This window comes from Micromys minutus (assembly GCF_963924665.1).
Source record: "Micromys minutus genome assembly, chromosome: 1".
NCBI classification, from domain to species: Eukaryota; Metazoa; Chordata; class Mammalia; order Rodentia; family Muridae; genus Micromys; species Micromys minutus.
The window spans coordinates 116,780,071-116,800,828 of record NC_137969.1 but is presented as its reverse complement, the minus strand read 5'-3'; the positions used below and the strand labels follow the sequence as shown (position 1 = coordinate 116,800,828).

General features: G+C 40.5%; 1 protein-coding gene across 3 annotated transcripts in view; it reads left to right on the top strand.

Moving 5' to 3' along the window:
- FARS2 (phenylalanyl-tRNA synthetase 2, mitochondrial) overlaps positions 1 to 20,758 on the top strand; it is a 362,538-nt gene that overhangs the window by 170,603 nt on the left and 171,177 nt on the right. For all 3 annotated transcript variants that reach the window (XM_080925148.1, XM_080925149.1, XM_080925147.1), the window contains one exon: positions 14,101 to 14,261. In XM_080925148.1, the coding sequence (XP_080781274.1) occupies positions 14,101 to 14,261 (161 nt within the window). The remainder of the gene's footprint in view (positions 1 to 14,100; positions 14,262 to 20,758) is intronic.

Below are 20,758 nucleotides of genomic sequence, written 5' to 3'. Positions count from 1 at the left end.
AAATATGTAACTCAGTAAATTTCCGAGTTCTGGAGCAAACCCAGGGAGGAAGCAGTTTTCATAAGATCTTCCTATTGATTTGTTTTCTGTTGGGAAAGGTCAACAAATATTTCTTCAGCAGTAGAACAGCACAATTAATATCTATCCAATACCATTCAGTGATATCATTGAGCACTTCCTGTATTGACAAGTGAGATTGGTGCCTGGGGTGACAGCTGCAGCTGCAGGGAGACTCAGCTCACCATGGGCTCTGCTGGGCACTTCCTCCTCCTGCTCCTGGAAGGCAGGCCTTGCTTCTCAAGCACTTTCCCTTGGGAGTGGGATGCAGTTTGATTTTTTTTTTAAGGTTTGTTTTTAAATGTCATCTTTTAATTATATTTTGGGTAATTATGAAGAGATATGCAATTTGGTTATGAGAATAAATCTTAAAAGGCTCAGTGACTCCTTTATCTGCTGTTTAAAACAACTCCCACAAGTAAAGACTGTTTCATTAATTGTCAATGCTTGGGAATTATGGAGAGAACAGCTGACGTTCCTTTTATCATTCATAGACTTAAGTGACAGTGACATTACTGACTCTAAATTAAGTTTCTTTCCTCAATAAAAAAATTCAACAGTGTCACAAGAAATAGAGCACAGTTAACTTTTCTTTTTTGGAGGACTATTTTTCTAGTAGAGATGAAAACAACTATTCTTTTTGCATAAAGAGATATCATCCAATTTAATACTTTAGAAATTTTAGCTATGGGTTAAAATGTTTAAAATGGGCATTAGTATGTTTTCATGTCTTCTACACCCATAAAAATATAGGGCACTCTTATTAATATGTACATGATGTGAATGTGTTATATATATGTGTGTGTATAACATGAATGCATGTGGGTTTGTGGGTGTTGATACACACACACACACACACACACACACACACACACACTCACACACACACACACTGTCCCATTATGGGATCAATGAACAGGTGATAGATACTTTAAGTTTATAGGCTGTGTTTATACCTGGCAGTTCCTTTGACTTATCTTGTTGGTCAGCCAAGGGCTGCATCCGTTGACTTCCTCAAGTGTAAGCTGATGCTTGTGCTAAGTGGCTTCTGTCTCTGTAGAAAGACAGTGTTCGCCTACCCTCCAAGTCAGGGCTCCTAGAATCCAAGTGTTGTAGTAATTTATGCTCTGGTGATTCCTTCCTTTCTTCCTTCCTTCTTTCCTTCCTCCCTTTCTCCCTTACTCCCTTCCTTCCTTCTTTCCTTCCTTCCTTCCTTCCTTCCTCTCTTCCTTTCTTTCTTTTTTTATTTTTTATTGGCTATTTCATGTATTTACATTTCAAATGTTTACCCCTTTCCCCACCTCTCCCCTCCCCCTCCCACATCCCCTTGCTTCCATGAGGATGCTCCCACTCCCACCTCCCACCTCATCACCCTGTTTAGTCACTATTGCTGATGCCAAGAAGTACTTGCTGTCAGGAGCCTGATATGGATGTCTCCTGAGAGGCTCTGCCAGAGCCATACTTTTACAGATAAGGATGATTACAGCCAACCATGGAATTAGGCATGGGGGACCCCAATGGAGGGGTTAGAGAAAGGACTGAAGGAGCTGAAGGAGTTTGCAGCCCCATAGGAAAAACAGCACATCAACCAACCAGATCCCCCCCCCCCCAGAGCTCCAGGGAGCTCATATCACACCTCTGATGCCTTCCTCAGAGCTTTTGTTTATCAGCCTATTTCCCTCAATTTCACCACCTACCAATGGCTCAGGGGATTTCTTGACCCTCCTTCCACTTCTACTCTGTGTCTTGAAAGACTTATTTACAATAGAGTGAACTCATTGACCCTGCTTAGTTTTCTGCCTGTGGTCTTGTTTTGGTAACTTGTTAATAAGGAAGTCTGGTGATGAATTTGATGTGAGTGGGGTATTTCCCAGCATGGGCAAATGTACACCTACACCTCTCCTTTGTAATGTTTTCTCAATCACCCTTTATGGGTGTGACTCCCTTTGTTAAAGATGTCAAATTTAATGGGAAGTGAAAAGCAATGATTTCCTTAGTTCATGTCAAGTAGTGCCCAGTTTCGTTATTGTTTAAATATCTGTATTCAGTTTAATCATTTTAAAACAAAGTGCAGTAAGTAATAACATGAAACTGCCTCCTGTTGAGGTGGTGGTTCATCTCTGTAATTTCAGTACTTGGGAGGCTGAGGCAGGATGGTTGCTGAGAAGTGGAAATTAGCTTGGATTACATAGTTTCAGGATAGCCCAAACTGTTTCAAAACAAATGGGCTAGGGATCCAGCTTAATTGGTACAGTGTTTGACTAGCATATATGAGGCTCTGGATTTGGTTCGTAAACCCACATAAAGCCAGGCATGGTGGCCATTGCTATAATCCCAGCACCAGCAAGCTAGAAATAGGTGATCAGAAGTTTTGAGGTTATCCTTGGCTATAAAATTTGAGGTCGGCATGGACTACATCAGACCATGTCTCACAACAAAACAAACAAAAAACAACCTTTACTTCAAGTCAGGAATCTCAGCATTCAGTGGGAGAGACAGGAGTTCATTGCGAACTTGGGTTACATAGTGAGACCCTAGCCATAAACAAACAAATAAGAACAGCAAAGAAATCATAATTTCTATATATAAAATGGGAAATACTATTTTTAGTATTAAACTACGAGGTCAAACAAAACTATTAAACTATGAAGAGGCTGTTTTCTACTGTAAGATAACTTACTTGTAACATCTTAGTTTAAAAATATTTTATTCTCTTTTTTAAAAATGTAGGATTTTACACTGAAATTGAGGGAAATAGGCTGATAAACAAAAGCTCTGCAATTGGAGATAATCTGAGGAAGGCACCAGAGGTGTGATATGAGCACTTCTTGTTCAGTGACATGAATATTTAGCCTTTAATTCTTAAAAAGCAAAAAAAAAAAAAAAAAAGGCAGAGGAAGGTATGCTGTGTGATACTCCCATCATGCTTAAAGTTATGAGATTTCCTACACTATGCAGTGCCCTGTTTGGCCAGCTTGGCTCTAGGCTAAGGTTCTGTGACCATTTGACTGCCTTATTTTGGCTTATGGTTGGTAATTTTCAACACCCTGCTGTCATTTAAGAACATTTCTGATGTACTTTTCCAAATAGACTTGCTCAGCCTGTTTCAAAGTAACTCCTCCTTTCCCTGCAGCCCCATAGAACCTCATTTTTAGCACCCACAAAACTTACGATTCTTTGTCTCTTTGCTTTGAATGTATGTATTCCTTTTTCCACCCCTCAAATGTGGCTTTACCCTATACCTGGCTTTAGTCAATCAGGTCCTCAGTGAAAAGGACAGTGTGTTTGCATACCCAACCTTGATGCAAGGAGACCCCTGCAACCATGTGAGCATCCACCCAAACTGGCTTACTGGACCATGTGAGAGCAATACCGTTCCCAGCAATAGGCAGCTTACACCAGCCTATGAGTGAGTCCAGCCTGTGTGTGTGCTTAAGTAAACCCAGTGAGGACTGGAAGGAACCAGGATCAACTGATCTGAACCACAAGCTGTGGGAGTGGGTTTTTTTTTTTTTTTTTTTTTTTTTAATGCAGAAAACTAAATGCTAGAAATAATAACCTGGCAGTCTCAGCTTGATACATGGAGGAGAAGCAGAGTCATTTGTAGGTATTTGCTGGATTCCAAACCTGAATCCAGTTACAAAAAATACCAGGTAATGCCAAGTTCAGGACAATGTATAGAACAGCTGTTCTTGGACTTTCAATTCATGTCAGTATTGTGTAAAACACAGGAAAGCTAGTGTTCTTAGATGGACAGAGGCTGTGCCTGATATATAAGGATAAAGTGTCATCCTCAGCTGAATGGGGGATACTATGAGATAATGTCAGAGATCAGAAATGGAAAGTGAGAGTGTTATACAATATGAAATCTTCATCTCTTATTTAAAAAGTAAACAAATGTCCTAGGCAAACTGATCCTGCTATGTACAGCCACTTTCAGATGCTGTAAATAGTTACTATAATATGCAGTGAATATTTACAGATGTGTTAATAAGTATCAATATAAATTTATATTGTTACTAAGAATCAAATGTATCATGTAAGTCTACCAAGTAAATAGAATACATAAAGTACTGGCTGATGTGGCTCCTGCTACTCTCTTTGGGCCGAGGGAATTTAATTATGTGTCTGTCTCTACAGAGTGTGCTCCCATTCTGTAGCTTGTGTACTTTGGTGTGTCCCTGTAGAATGGATGTTGCATGTGAGTTCTGTGAAGCTCTAAGGGTGAGACTGAAAACACTGTGGTTCTCAGACTAGAGTGCCAAGGCCAGAGCTTCTTTGCAGTTTTTCGATCCATTGTGGGATAGTTATGGTATTATATGATATTAGGGTTCTTTTAACTTCTAATTAATGTGCTTTTGTTGTTGATACCATTTGATGTCAGGTGCCTCCTTGTTGAACACATGATGGAGATCTGGGGTTACCTGTGCTCTTCCTTATTGAAGTTTGTTAATAGGCGTAGCTCAGTGGGATAATAATACAACTTCATTCCACAGGGGAAGAAGTCATTATATTTTCATGGGGCTGTACTTTTGTGTTGTGTGGCATACTGAATAAAACACAGCACAAAGCTGTTTTCTTGGGGCCCTTGACACCCGTGATTTAAGTCTCTTCCAGTTAGAAGTACCAAATTATAATGAATCTCTGAAGTATTCTTTGCTTCCTTTTCCTTCCTCTCCTCTCCTTACCTTTTCTCCCCTCCTTTTTTTCTTTGCAAATTCCCTAACTGCTTCCCGACCTACTTTCCTGGGAGCTTACACTCAGCGTCCACATTATTACCACTCTGAGCTCCATGTCTTGTGTCATTGAGCCGAGGTTCTGGCTCTGCACGTCTTGCAACAGTGAATGATACTTTATTTGAAAGAAGACAACCTGTAACCCAGATGAAAGGTGGCACTTGATATTTGCTGTCCAAAGGGAGAATCTCAAGAAAGAAATCTGCTCATTGAAATCACCTTTCTCCCCACCAAGCCCTGTCACTTCAACAGCTTTTGATATTCCTCACCCTATTGCTCGTCATCTAAGTTTTTATGTGTCTTTCAACAAGAAACAAAACCGTACCTAACGGTGGAGCAAGTCCCATAGATCATCATCATTTATTGGAAGACTGAAAGGATTTAATGTGGAGTTTCGAGGCTCTTTTGCAAGGACAAAGCTCTGCATTTACCTTCTCTCTTTGAAGTACACTGGCTTCCAGCAGCCAGCTTGTCACCTTCTGTATTCCTTGCTGGCACATTATCCACATTATCCTTATTGTGCAGTCGTTCTCTCAAGTGATCACAGCTAATGTGGTAATGAAAAGGGGAGTTCCAATGGGTCCTTCACCTGTGGTGCAACTGAAGCCTGTGAAGAGCCCAGCAGAATTCATCTAGGGCCCATTGCCATGTCTTATCCTAGAGCAGGTATTTGAAAAGGACCTTCGGCCCCTTAAGGTTGTTCCATCACTTTTCAGTGTTTCTCTGTCCAGAGCTGGCTGGCTGCTGGGAAGGCTCCCTTTTATGCCTGGATTAGATAGATTCTAAAGGATCAAAAAGATGAAAATGTCTATGTTGCATGTCTCTTGGGAAAATTAAGGTTGCCTGCCAAGGGGAATGTCTTTGGCAATTACTTTATGTACTGCTGATTGACATGTACTTCAGAAACTTCTGTTCCTTTAAATGCAGAAAGCCAAATCCTGGACCCAGTAAAGAAAGAGCCTGGGCCTAAGTGAGATCCATGAGATGAGGCAGTGGTATCTGTGCATCGTGAGGAGTGCACAGCACAGAATGTCTCAAGAAAACTCTTTCATAGCCAGTGGAACCTGGTGCACAGCCTGATCCAGACCACAGGAAACTTAAAAGTAAAGTCTGCCTTAGGATCATGTGGAGGACTTATTGACAGACTTGAGTGGGGCCAAGGATATATACACCTTGAGACATTTTTTCTGGCAGGAGATCGATCCTGACACTCAGCTGGAGAAATCAATCATCCGGTGGCCTGTCCCAGAGGAAAAGTTTAAGAAAGCTGAAAGTAGGAGACCAGGGACCACATCTTAGGAAAAGGACAAATCAGAGTTGATGTCACTGCACAGGCCTTTTTAGACCTGCCTCTGTGTGCAGTGTCTCTCTGGGCAATGTGCTGCTTGCTCTTCCTATGATGGTCAGTGCAACTAATGATCCAGGGATGCAGAAGCTTTTGTCCAGTGCCACTGCTTTATGCAGTCATCCTGTTAACTCACCGGAGTGTGGGTTCTGTGTGTGTTCAGGTTATATCCAGCGTGAAGACCATTTTTGGAGTAGCCAAAACCCAATATAGAATTCTCCTGAAATATCTGAAAACTTCCTTCTATAAGCCATTTTTTGAGCTTTCGGGGAGTATGGCAAAGTCAATCTGCAAGCAAGCACTTTTAAACTAGAAAGCTCACAGATGGAATGCAGTGCTCTGGTGTTTGGAAAGACCTCAGACAGCCCCTCTGCATTAATGTTTTCACATGAATCTGGTGAATCAGGCAGTGGATATGTACTTGACCTGTCCATAAGTTTGAGTTCCAGCATCTCTAAAGCCTTGATACCAATATTTTCATTTATGTGGCTTCATTGTGAGGCATTAAATCAAGACAGTATAGATGAAATATCCTGGAATTGGTGGCATCTCATGATATATATTCATATTAATTGGTAAGTTTCAGTGTTTTGTGTACCAGTTATCTTGGGCATGTGTCTCCTTAAGTTGAAGAATTTTCAGAAACCAAACCCTTTTGACATTGAAGAAAAAGCATACTTAATATAGTATAAAAACTTGTTTTGATAGGTAATAATTTTCCTTTATCCCTTGCCTTCTAAGGAAATAATTGTTTAGCTTTCTACAACTCAAGTGCTGGAGAAGGCGGAGTAGAACAGCAGTAAGATCTAGACATTGGGAGACTCACACTCCTGCCAGCACACAGAGCCCACCTCATAGCCATGGAGGCCCCTTCTTCCTCATGCTTCCGTCTCTGGGGAATGATTCTTCTGGGGTGGCATGTGAGGTTATCTGTGCAGCCTCAGCTGATGGGACTCAGCACCATGGCTGCCTGTTATCCAGGCATGGTAACTCACACCTGTAATCCAAGCACTTTACAGGGACAGAAAGACCAAGAGTTTAGAAACATGGCTTAGTTTTATGTTATTTTGACCAGACCTGGCTAACAAGAGACCATGACTTTCATAAGGAAAAACAAACAAACAAACAAACAAACAAAAAAAACAAAACATTAAGTCACTTCTGTTAAAATGTCACCTCAAAGTTTATATGATCAATAAAATCTCTTGCAGATACAAAATGGAAGGAAATTACTGAAAGCTCCATGTTAAATATGAAATTCTCTATAGCAAGTAAAGTGAAACTAAAGTTTTGAGATTTCTTTCTTTCACAGCATCCTGATGTCCCTTTCTAAATTAGTGCTGAGCATTAGGTACATGCCAAATGCCCTGGACACTTCCAGAGATGTTAAAAGGCTAATATACTGTCTAAAGTGTCTCAGAAGTTTGGTGACAAATAAGAACTAGGGACAGTGGGAAGGATGAGGTGATGTGTATTTTCTGCAGAAGCGGGTAGCAGCAGGGGTTAGCATATGTGTTAAGAAGATTATTCCCATGTGTATGAGGTGTCCTTAGGGAGGTATACTGAGAAAGGAGCATTCAAACAGAGACATGGGATACATGTCCCAACAAGAGCATCATGGTCACCTGTACCTGTGTCCCTCCAAGTTCCTGGAGACCAGAGACCACGGGAGAGCAAACTTGACAATTTGGGTCTAGTTTTGCTGTTAAATAGTAAATATTACCCATTATTGATATAATTTGCATTTCATTGAGCATTTATTTAGATCAGTGCTTGAGTTAAGTCCTTTAAAGTGAAGCATGTCATAGAGTTCAGAGTTCTTAAAAAATATTAAATTATTTTTGATTCAATAATGTATAATATTTTATGTAGTAAATTTATAAAATTTGCCTTGTTAGCCTCTTTGAACTGTATAGTTCACCACTGTTCTCAGTACTTTCATCTCCTATCATCAGCTCTATGCTCATTAAGGAAAACCTCTCAATCCTCTCTCCCAGTCCTCCCTCCCCAATCCTCCCTCTCAGTCCTCCCTCTCAGTCCACCCTCCCAGTTCTCCCTCCCAGTCCTTTCCCAGTCCTTTTCCAGTCCTCTCTACCAGTCCTCTCTTCCACTTCCCCCTCTTTGTCCTCCCTCCCAGTGCTCCCTCCCAGTCCTGTATCTCAGTCCTCCCTCCCATTCTTTGACTATAGTCAGCTTGCTGTCTTCATCAGCTTGTCTATTCTGGAGACCATACATTTTGTGCCTGGCTTCTCTGTAACATTCTCTTTTACAAGAGCTATGCTTGCTATGTAGTTATCAGAACAGCATATTTGGGGCATCAAATTACATTCTATTCTATTATATGTAAACCATGCATTCTGTTCAATTCTTCATTTTTTTTTTTTTTTTTTTGAAATGCACATTAGTTATTTCCACCATTTGGCTGGGACCAATACTGTGGAACACCAGTATTCAATTGGGTGAGTAGGAAAAGGAAGCGAGACTTGAAGAAAAGAAAGACAACAATTATATTACTCTGGAGTATTATGAACTTCTAACTGTTTTGTCATATGTTAAAATTGAACCCAGGATTTGTACACATTAAATGTGTACTGTATGTCTGAGCTGTTACCCTCAAGCCCTAACTCAGTAATGCCTTAGGAGCCACTAAATGTACTTTTTGTCTTTATTATTCTATTTGTGAAGTAGTACTGTGGTTTTAATTTGAACTATCTAATTACTAATGATGTTGAGTACCTTACTATGTTAACCACATGTATATGAAGGGGTGCTCAAATTTCTGCCCCCTTTCAGAAGGGTTGTTTGTGTTTGCATTGTGGGTGTTCCTTTTTACCTTGAAGAGCAGCCTTTCTCAGACACATGGCAAGCCTTTGTTGCCATTCTGTAGGTTATAGTTTCATGTACAAAATAATCTAAAAATTCATAAAACTCAGTTTTTTTCTTTGGTTCCCTATACATTTGGAGGTAGGGGATGATTACTGTCCCCATGTAGTTAGGAATTTGAAAATTCTTAGTATTAAATTTAGATTTCAAATTTACTTTAGGATTCAATAGAGTATAAAGTAGGGTAGAGACGAGATGGCTCAGCTGGCAAAGACAGATGTGGTCAGACAAGTGCTTTGCTCTTCCTGATGCTCTTGTAAGTAAAGGGCTTTTTATTTATCTTTTTTAGATTGTTCATTATTAACATTTGGACATGTAACTGATTTTTGAAATTTTGGTTATATATTATATGGCTTTGTTGAAATTCTAAGTTCATATTTTTCATGAACTCATTAAAGTTTTCTGTACAGAAAATTGTGTCATCTATAAATAGAGATAATTGTAGTTTGTAATTTCCAAATGTGGTTTTTTATTTCTTGTTCTTCTCTGGTTTTTCTGTTAGACTGTCAGTGCCCCATGACTAGAAGTGGGGAGTGAGCATCTTTGTCAGTTCTTCACACTGAGTACAGCGCTAGCTACGAACTATTCACACGTGATCTTCTTCATCTTGCGGAAATTCCATTGTGTCCTAATTATCCAAAATTTACTTAATCATGAAAGAATGTTGTCTTTTATCAAGTGCTTTTTTGCCATTCATTAGGATAATGGTGCTTCCCATTTTCTACCAGCTTGCAATAGCTCATGGACTGGGTGTCATATTTTGAACCACCCTTGAATGCATTCCTGCACAAATCCCATTTGATCATAGCGTATAATCCTTTTAATATGCTGTTGAGTTTGGCTCACTAGTAATTTGTTGAGGATTTATGCATCTGTGTTGATAGGGGATATTGGTCTGTGTTTGTTTTTTTTTTTTTTTCCTAGCATGCCCCTCTGAAATTTTATTTTACTTTAAAACTCTATTATCTTTTGTTTTAATGAGTTTTTACTCTCACATTATAACTACTGAAAAAATTGACTTCTGTGAATTCCTTCACTTTTTTTTATAATTGTTAAAAATACCCACTGGTGGGGGGGGGGGAGAGAGAGAGAGAGAGAGAGAGAGAGAGAGAGAAGGGGGGTGGAGGAGGAGGAGGAGGAGGAGGAGGAGGAGGAGGAGGAGGAGGAGGAGGAGGAGGAGGGGTGGGGGGTTAACCATGGGTTAAAATCATTTATGTCTATAAGATCAACTTTGTTCCTCTACTTGCACGGTGATGGTATCTTCCTCTCCTTTCTTAACTGTCTCTTCTCTGGACTCTAACTCATTCTTTTCCTTCTGTGTAGTGAGTGACTGGCTTTATTATAAAGATGTTCAGCAACAATGAAAACTGAACTTTCTCTCGTAGGCTGTTCAGTCAATACAAATGGCATTCATTACAGTGCATGGGTGCCTCTCATCGCTGGCTTTAGTTCCAAGGATTCCTGTTTACATGCTGGACACTCTGGCTTGCTGGAGTCTATGGTTCTAGAATGAGGGGGATGCAGTTTTGTAAGCTCTGTGTCACCTTGAACACCTGTCATGCATTACAGTCAAGTATGGCAAAAGCTGAAGATTGTTCCCATGTCACCTGACAGTGGCTTCAGTTTTGTTTATTTATGGCTGTGTTCTTCCACAAAGAATTTGAATCACTGTATGTAATACATAGAAGAGGGTAAAATAAGTATTTGAAATCATCAGTGCAAAGTGGAAATCAGGACATTAAAATAAAACTGAGGTAGGAGTCACTTAGATTTAAACCCTGGGCATTTTTTTTTCAGTTGTTGAGTGGATGTACAGGTTTGGCTCTAAGTTTCCATAGAGCCAAAATAAAAAGTGAATTGTTATGAGTAATTATGTAATGCATGACATCCTCAAAGGTGGAAAAAAAAAAAAAAAAACAGCCCAGTTGTTCTGGAGGAAGCCTTTTCTGTTTATAAGACTCACAGACATTTCCTTGGATCTGAGATCTATTTTTTCTTGTGGCCTCCTGTAGAAGATTATATATGGTAACCAGCATCCAAAGCAGGCATTCATGACATTACCTTAATAACTTAATGAACCATGATAAAATGCCGAGTATATTCCAAATAAAATGGGATAAAATTCCAAATAAATAGAACCAAAACAAAGTGTCATGAAGGTGAAATTTATTAGAGCTTTGCAAGCTCTTTTTGAAAACCTTGATATTGATTGGTTGTCACAACATAAGCAAGCTTTTATAATGTTGAAAAGTGTGTGTGTGTGTGTGTGTGTGTGTGTGTGTCTACAAATACCGACCTGGTGAAGCTAGATTTGTTAGATCTAATAGTTGGATTCATAAGTATTATAAATGGCCTGATGTGGGTGCTGAGAGTCAAACTCTAACCATCACTGAGATCATTACAAGCCATTAACCACTCAGATGCCTCTCCACCCCTACCACACCTTCTCACCAGAATAGTGATGAGAGTGAGCATCTGGCTAGCACTGGCATAAAGGTCTTCTGGTGCTTACAAACCCACTTCTCCGCATACCGGCCACTGGGGGAAGTGTGCCTCAGTGTCAGAAGGTTCTCTTTTTCTCTTGCAGCTCTTGAAAGCTCCTTAAGACCAAATGGTTATGAAGTCCATTCTTTCTAGTTTGTGAAAATGGAGCCTTAGCTAAAATGGGCTAATCTAAGGAGTGAATCCATTCTTTATGGGGTCTCACCATATTCAGGGAGAACTTTCTCTAGGACATGTACATGAGGTTGGGAGTCTTGGGCCACCCCTGACTGCCATAGAACCCTGTGCATCATTGGTGTCCAATTGGAATGGTGTTTCTTTCGTGGGTTCTTATGTAAGCTTCTCTAGTTGTACAAACGGCTCCCACGCCTTCCTCCACACAGTGCTTTGTATCATTTCTTATCCTGCTCCTTATATGTGAAATACAGCCCTGAAGTTCATGTCTGTGTCATACATAATCTAGACAGGACCTTTTACCTTTGAAATAAATGCTGCTGAATACACTTCTTCCCACATTCTTGAGATAGCTTAAGAAGAATGAAAATGGCACTTTTAAATGGTGAAGGGTTTTTAAATTAAATTTTTTTCATATGAGATATTCTGGTTGTGGGTCCCTTCCCTCTACTCATCCCAGTTCTTCCCCACCTCCCATCTTATCTAAATCTACGCCCTTTATGCCTCTCAGAAAACAAACAGGCTTCTAACAGATAATACAATACAATACAATACAATACAATACAATACAATACAATACAATACAATACAATACAATAATGGTAAAACAAAGACACATCAGAATAGGACAAAACAAACAACCAAGCACAGAAGAACCTGTGAAGAGGAACAAGAATCAAATATAGATGTATTTGCTGGCACACTTAGGAATCCCATTAGAACACAAAACCAGAAGCCATAATACATATGCTGTGGACCTTTAAGAGGAGCGGGGGGGGGGGGGGGGGGAGAAGAGAGGAAGTGGGGGGGGAGAAGAGAAAGAAGGGGGGATAGCATTAAAAAAGGGAGAAGAAGAAAAAGCCATTTTATGACAAGGAGTCTCCAAGATGGCATTGAGTTTATTTTCTGTCGGCATCTACTACTGCCATGCAGTCTAACTGTCTTAGTCAGCGTTTCTGTCACTTACTGGCTTGCTTCCCTGCCTTGCTCAGCCTGCTTTCTTATAGAACCCAGGTCTACCAGCCCAGGGATGGCACCACCCACAGTGGGCTGGGCCCTTCCCACTTGATCACTAGTTGAGAAAATGCCTTACAGCCGGATTTCATGGAGGTATTTCCTTAACTGAGGTTTCTTTCTCTGTGATTAACTCCAGCTTGTGTCAAGTTGACACAAAACCAGCCAGTACACCAACTTTCAGAGTACTTCATTTCCCTGGTGAGACTTACTTGGAGAAAGCTAAATTTTCACTTGCAAGTGGTTATCAATTGGTGATAGCCTCTGAGTTAGGGATGGCAGCCCTGTTCTTAATAGCTTGATACTGTTTTCTTAATGTCAGCCATCTGCTGTGGCACATTTTGAAGATGTATCTCTATTTGGCAAGTTATTTAGGGAGAGATCTTATCTTCCTTTCTCTTAAGTGGTCTACTTAGAGGGTACTAATGTTTGAGTTAGAGCAAACATAGATTAAAGAAATTCTTAATTCCAAGGTGGGAGCCAATCTATGGCCTTGGAGCTGGGGTTATAACTCTGTAGGTAAAGCACTTGCTGTGCAAGCAGGAGGACCTGAGTTTGGATCTGTGTCTAAATCCAGACATGACAGTGAATGCCTGTGATCCTTCCTAATGCTGGGAAGACAAAGAGAAAAGGATCTATAGGGCTTGCCGACCGGTCAGTCTCACTGAATCAGGGATTTCAGGTTCATCACGAAACCCTATCTCAAAAATAAGGGACAGAGGCTAGCAAGGAATTTTTTATTCTTGCAGAGGACCCAGGTTCAGTTCCCAGCACCCATCTGGCAGATCAAGACCATCTGGAGCTTCAATTCAAGAGGCTCTAATGCCATCTTTGGCTTCTATGGGAACTGCATGCATATGGTTTACCCGTGGACATACAGGCAAACACCCTTGGCCTCTGTGAGCACTGCACGTATGTAGTACACATCAAACTATGCAAGCAAAACAGCCATACACACAAAATAAAAATAAATATGAATAAATCTTTAAAAAATAAGGTAAAAGGGGAACTAAGAAAGGTTCCTGATGTTGACCTCTAACATCAACACAAACATGTGCACGCTTATGTACAGACACACTCACTCACACACAGCAGGAGACAAGGAAGAAGGGCAACAATGAGAGGATGAGCAATGCTCCCTTTGGACTTTATTGAGAAGTCAGTGACACTCCTCAGCTGGTATGAATCTAGAAAGCGTCCAGGGGCAATCTAAGAGTTGTAAAAAGAAAAGGGTAAGATTGAACATTGCCTTAGATGAGCCCACAGTACGCTCCATCCCTCCACTCTCAGGGACCATTCAGTACTGCCAGTGTTCATCAGAGAGCACCAGGCATCTGTGTGATGTGGATGCTGTCCTAACAGACATTTTTGCTTTGTTTCCGATCATAGCTGGTGCTCAGGATCGAATCGGCTGGGCTTTTGGCCTGGGATTAGAGAGACTGGCTATGGTGCTCTATGACATCCCTGACATCCGCCTTTTCTGGAGTGAGGATGAGCGTTTCCTGAAGCAGTTCCACCTGTCAGACATCAATCAGAGTGTCAAGTTTCAGGTAGGATGGCCTCCAAGAATTAGGATGTCAATATAAAAGGTCATTAAAATCTAGGAGGTTCTCCTTCTTGAAAACGTGAATTTTTAAATAATATTTTAAAATCAGGGTGACAGTCTTGACAGTCAGCTGGATCGGGCTTAAAGTCACTACAGAAACAAATCTTTAAGCCTTTCTTTAAGGAATTATCTGGATTAGGTAAATCAAGATCAGAACACCCACTGGAAATGTGGGCAGTGCCATTCAAAGAACTGCAAGTTGACCTGCCTGAATTAAAAAGAAAAAGGCAGCTGTGCACAAGCTTCCATATTCTCCATTGCTGGCTAAGGACAAATTAGGACCAGCTGTCTTCTGCTCTTTTCTTTATTCCTGCCGTAGTGGGCTATATCCCCGAATCTTTAAACCAAAATACACCCTCTATTTAAAAAATAGATTTAATTCATGTTTTTACTAATTCTTTAATAATCTGATGCACTGTATTTTGATCATATTCACTATTCTCCCAGTTCCCAGATCCACTACTCATTCTGTACCCATCCAATTTTGTGACCTCCTTAAGGAAATAAAACATAAATGAGACACTTGCATTAGTACTGGTTTTGTAGGCATTCACTGGGATGTATCCCAGGGGCCACACCCTTAAAGAAAGTTAACTCTCCTTCTTGCAGCTCTCTACCAATAGCTTCTCTGCTTCCTTATACTTGGATTTTTGTCTGGCTTGGACATGCCCTGGTCTTGGCACAGTCATATGTGCAACTGTCCTGTTATGTCCAGAGAGCATTGTTTTGCTGTAGTTATTCACCACCTATGGCTTTTACAATGTTTTCACTAATTTGCAATGATCCCTAGATACCTGGAAGGAAAGAACATGTTATAAGTGTCTCATTTAGGTCTGAACACTCTACAGTCTTTTGTTCTCTTCACCTGGACCAGCTGTAGGTCATGGGGGAGGAGCGCTTTTCTCATGAGGTTTTCGAAATACACTAATATTACATATAATGCTAAGTCGTTGCATTGTTTTAATATCATGTCCGGGATTTTAGCCCTTATGATGGTGTGAAGTATGGGTTCCACCTTTTAGAGCAGGCCTTAAACCTCATCAAATATTGGTTGATTGCTACTATGACATTCATACTACAGGACCAGTGGACTTATCCAGACAGTCAGGTTGTTACTGTAGCTCCCAGGGTTCATATCTGAGTAAGACGAATGGTCACCTGTTTTCATTTTTTAGTGCATTATGCTGTCTAGCACTATGAAAGCCGGCCATTACGAATAAAGTTTCCCGATGTGTACCAGTTTGATTTCTTCATATTCTATTAGCCTATATAGTTCTGTGTGTCTTTAGTAAGACAACTTGGGATATAACCAAGAGCAACAGCAAACACCTATAATATATGAAGGTCTGTGGGACATTACTGGCCAACAATTCAAAAAGAGGTAACCCATTCCTGGCATTGGGCTTTCAAGTTATTATCCTACGGTGTCCATAAGGGACATTGTTGTCCTTTTAGAATGCAACTCCATTTAAACACATACATATTCTCTTTCCATGTATATGTATGTATGTGTCTGTGTGAATGTGTACACATACACAATTTTTGTCAGCTTGATGCATATCTAAAGATATCTAGAAAGAAAGAATTAAACTTGAGAAAACATCTCTATAAGATTAGCCTGTAGGCACATCTGTAGAGCTCCTGCTGCTGCTGCTCCTCCTTCTTCTTTAATGCAGTGACTGATGTGTAAGTATCCTACAGCTGTGGGTAGTGCTATCTCAGGGTGAGTAGTCCTGGGTGTAGAAGAGTGTATGTGGAGCAAGTGAGAAAACATACACTCTCTGTGGTTTCTTCGTTAGCTTTTACCTCTAGGTTCTGCCTTGTTTCTTCCCTGACTTCCTTCTTTGCTGGAGTGTAACCTGTGAAAGCCCCTACCATTGAGAGGTTTCTTCCCTCAGCAACTAATCCTAAGACTACTTCTTTATTTTTGTGTTTGGTGTTTTTTATAAATATTACCTTGCTTCAAGATACCAAAATATGTATCCATTTCTCTTGTTGCTTTGACACATGACTCCAAAGTTGGAGGCTTAAAACCTGGAGTTGTCTCATTTACATAAGTAGTCTGATACTCTGGAGTCAAGGTGGGAGTAGGTATGGTTCCTTAGGAAGGATCCAGGGGACGGTCTGTTCCTGTGGTTTTGCCAGCTCTCCAGACCCCTAATATGACTACATAATACATGGCCTTTCCAACTCCTGAAGGCTGATCATTTTCTCTGAATTTCTGCCTCCTCCTTACAAGGATTCCTGTGATTCTATACTGCTAGTAACATAGTTCAGAATACTTTCCCTACCCCAAGACATTTATCTGATTTTTATTTTATTTTTGTTTTGTTTTGTTTGAGATAAGGTCTAATTATGTTGACCTGGCTTGCCTTGAAGTGGCTGTATAGACCAGGCTGTCCTCCAAGTCCCGGGTATCAGTGTGCCTCTGCCTTCCAATGCCCAGTTTCTCCAGACCTTTCTTGGTTCCCTCTGTAAAGACCTTGGTACCTGTCTAGGCATAGGAAGATATTCACAAGTTCCAGGGTTCTAGATGTCTTTCGGGTATCATATTTTGCCTGCCTCTCTCCTTTTCAAATAACGTTGCTTGCAATCAGCTATTCTAATTTTGTAAGTAGCACCTTTTACTATTTTCATACAGTTGCCATGTATATGTCCCTAAGAAGAGACTAGGAGCCTCTTGTCACAGCTGACTGTAATCCTAGAGAATACTCCCCTGACAGGAAGAGCAGAAATGTTGAGAAAAGCCTTCTGCAGCTGTACCCTTGTGGCTCGTGCCTTCTCTGTCCAGGAACCTCCAGACTCCTCTTGTGTTAGGCAGAGATTTGTCTTCTTTTTCTTCCCTTGGGCCCTCCTAACATATGCCCCAGGCTTTCTTGGCCTTAGTATTCTCTGCATCTCCATGGTCTTGTAAATTAGCTCCTGTCTCTGAGTGTTCTGGTTGCAAGGGCACTGTCTGATTTAGAGCACCCTGAGGCCTTATCTAGGAGACTCTTGAAACACTTTAGGAGTCATTTCTTAGATTTAGTATGGAATGAACTTGACTTATGCCATTTTAATTTTTGGTCTTCAGCATGCATACTTTGATCAAGGATTTGCACATGACAGTGCTCTTTGGCCCACCCCAATAATGCTTTCGATAAGTGGACAAACATTGTGGTTGCTGTATCATGCAAGTGTTCTCTTGCTCTACACAGGAGCTCTCTGCCTGCTGCTCCAGGGCCCATGTGCTGCCGTCTACGTGCACGTACCTTTGTGAGATGTTTTTCTGAATTCTCAGGAAGTCACACTTGCACATTAGTGCTTTCTGTTAAGTGTGCAGTAAATCAGCTTGTATATATCCTTCAAAATGTTTAAAACAATCTACAACTGTGAGGTCAATATTTAGCCTTATGCAGTATTAATACATCATGCATTTTATTTACATAGCTTGCTTAACTGTTACTAATCACGTCTGTCCATAGTAGTTTACCAATTCTTTACCAATAGTGGCTGTTTCCTTTTTTGCCAGATGAGGGGTCTTTGCAGGTTGCTGTCAGTGTCTGTATACTATGCTCCCTTTGGCCTTGCCCTGTGACATTACTGAGAAGGTGTCACTTTTTTAACCTACTCAACAAACCTCTAATTTAGATACTGATACTCCCTCCCATGTCAGTATCTGCCTTAGCCTAGGCTATTACTCAGTCAGGACTTCAACAGGTTATTTTTAAAGCTTAACTGACTTAAAATTTATGTATAGATTATTCATATCCAAAGCATATTTTCCCCCATGTAAACATATAAACTACCAGGTTTATTAGCTTTCTTTATTAATCTAATTACAGGAAACCACATATATTAATGATTGTCAAACTTTAATATCCAAACGAGTCACCTGTGGATCCTGTTAAACATGGTTCCGGTGTGGGGCCTGGGGGTTTGAGTCTCTTCCTACCTGTATGTTATTGCTATTCTGTGAGTCCACAAGCCATATGCTCCGAGTGGCAGCAGAGGCCTCATCTGCTCCATGAGGCCAGACCCGCCCCCAGCCTGGTTCTGTGTCTTCTTCCTCGGGTGCCTTCCCCTTGTGAACTTAGCATTACTTTTTTATAAGCAGATCTATAAACCTTTCTTCTTGCCCTAATTTTTTTAAAGTTTTTAACAATTGCAGTTATTTTACTCTCTTTAAATTTTTGATGAATTGCTGAAGTTTCCTTCCTTCCCTGTCCTCGCCTCTCCTCCTGCTCCTTCCTCTCCTTTATTGGTACTTGGATTTCTCCTTTATCTTTATGCTTGAAGTGAAGACATAGGAGTCTTTAGATCAGAATGAATATCAACAGAAGATAATGAGATAAGAATTTTAAAAAATAAATTAAATAGAAAAAGGATTTGGGATTCAGGCATCAGCAGGTGAGAGCTGTGTTGGTTTATTGTACCCACACAGTCTTGAGGGACGTCAGCTATGCCCAGTCACCCAGAGAAACTGAGTTTCTCTGTGCCTTCTTAAGGCAGTAGTCATCAGCAGTCATGTGAGGACTGGAGGCTTTTAAGTGGGGTTTGTATACTGGCTCTTTCCCCTTAAGTGTCTATAATATTGAGTAGGCACAATTCATTAATTTCTCTGCATGTGATCATAAACTCTTTATTGTCTATGTGTATGAGAGAGACACAGACAGACAGACAGATAGACAGACAGAGACAGAGAGGAAGAGAGGGAGAGAACATTGCTGTGCTGTGTAGGTAGAGTCCAGAGGACAACATTTGAGAGTTGTGTCTTTCTTCCTAGTGTGGGTTCTTGAATTCCAACTCAGGTTGTCAGGCTTGGGTTACAATCACTTTTACCCACTGAGCCATCTCCCCAGTCCTGTACATGATTATCTTAAGACCTTTTAACACTTGACACTTATTGAATCCTGTACGGGAACTGTAGATTAATACTTTTCCTATTACAACTATGATGCACCCAATGGATTTGGTGGATACTATGGATATATTCTATAGGCATGGAAGTGAGGCTTGCAACCACATAATAAACCTAGCCATGATAACTCTACTATTCAGTGACAGCAAGAATTTTAAGCCAAGCTTTAGGCTACACAGCTGTTAATTGTCAGTAAGCTTTATTTTTACCTCTACAAGGTGCTAGTAGACATGGAGACACTAGGGTAAAGTTCTTAGTTCTCAGCTCCAACATGTTTTGAGGCATGTCAGATAACAGAGCTGAGGCAGAAGAAGTACACATAGGGATCAAGTCATTTTAGTAATACTGACCATGAATGTGGATGTCAGACTTCTTCCTTCCTGTCATTCTTTCTTGGGAGTTAATTCTCTAAATCCTTCCACATCTCTCTAGAATTATCTCAGGGCTCTCAACTGATTACGTATTAATGTCCTGGTCTGGAGGAGCGTCTAGAGCTGCTGCTTCTGTCATCATCGTAAGAGGTGTCTCATAGAGACTTAAAGTAGGATTTCACAGTACTGCCCCTTCTACGCCACAAAGCTTTGATTGTGAGACTCTCAAGACTTGCAGTGTATTTCAGTGACATTTCTTTTTACTACTACCATATGCATTTTTTTCTTCTTAATCCAAATTAAACACTTTTTTTTGCTGGAAAAGAGATGGGTCTTCCAAGAAGAAAGGGCCACAGGACAGATGGGAAAACAAGAGCTTTGTGTGTGTTCAGTAAGCATCATTGGCTCATTGGTTTTGAGATGCAGCAGAAAGAACAGGCATAGCTAGGGACCATTCTTTCTCATTGTATTGCTAGATTTTTTAATTATATTCTTTCTCCCCTCCCTCTTTTTCCTCCAACCCCTCTCAAATCTATAGTCTTCTTTTCTTTATTATTATTTTATATGTGAATATATAAATACAACCTGTTAGTGCTGCTTTTGTATATATAATTTCTGGGCTGACCACTTGGTCTGGGATAAGGTATTAGAAGACAGATTCCCCTCTCTCGGCACTCATTAGTTGCCTGTAGTTCTTTGTCTACAGATGAGGCCACCTGAGATTTCCCCCCTTTCCACATTAGCACTTCTATTGGTGATATCATTGTTCAGGTCTAGTATAGGCAGCCATATTCCTGAGATATAGAAGAAGCTTCTTTGTTATATCTAGAAGACACAATGTCACAACTGAGTTCCTTGTCTTCTGACTATTAAAATCTTTTTCCCTTCTTGTGAGAGATGTTCCCTTAGCCTTAGGTATAACAGTTTTGTTCTAGATGTATTCACTGGGGCTATTCACCCCACAAATGGTTGTTCTCTGCATTTTAACCTGTTGTTGGTTTCTGCTATAATCTCCATCTGTTCCACAGAGAAGGTTCTTTGATGTAGAGAGTCATAGTTATCTGTGGGTATAGAATTGAGAATGCAGCTGGGAATTCTGCTGGTCCAGTAAAGTTGTTAGTAGGTTCTCCTTTAAGATGCATGACCTTACTACTGCTGGACCAACCCAGC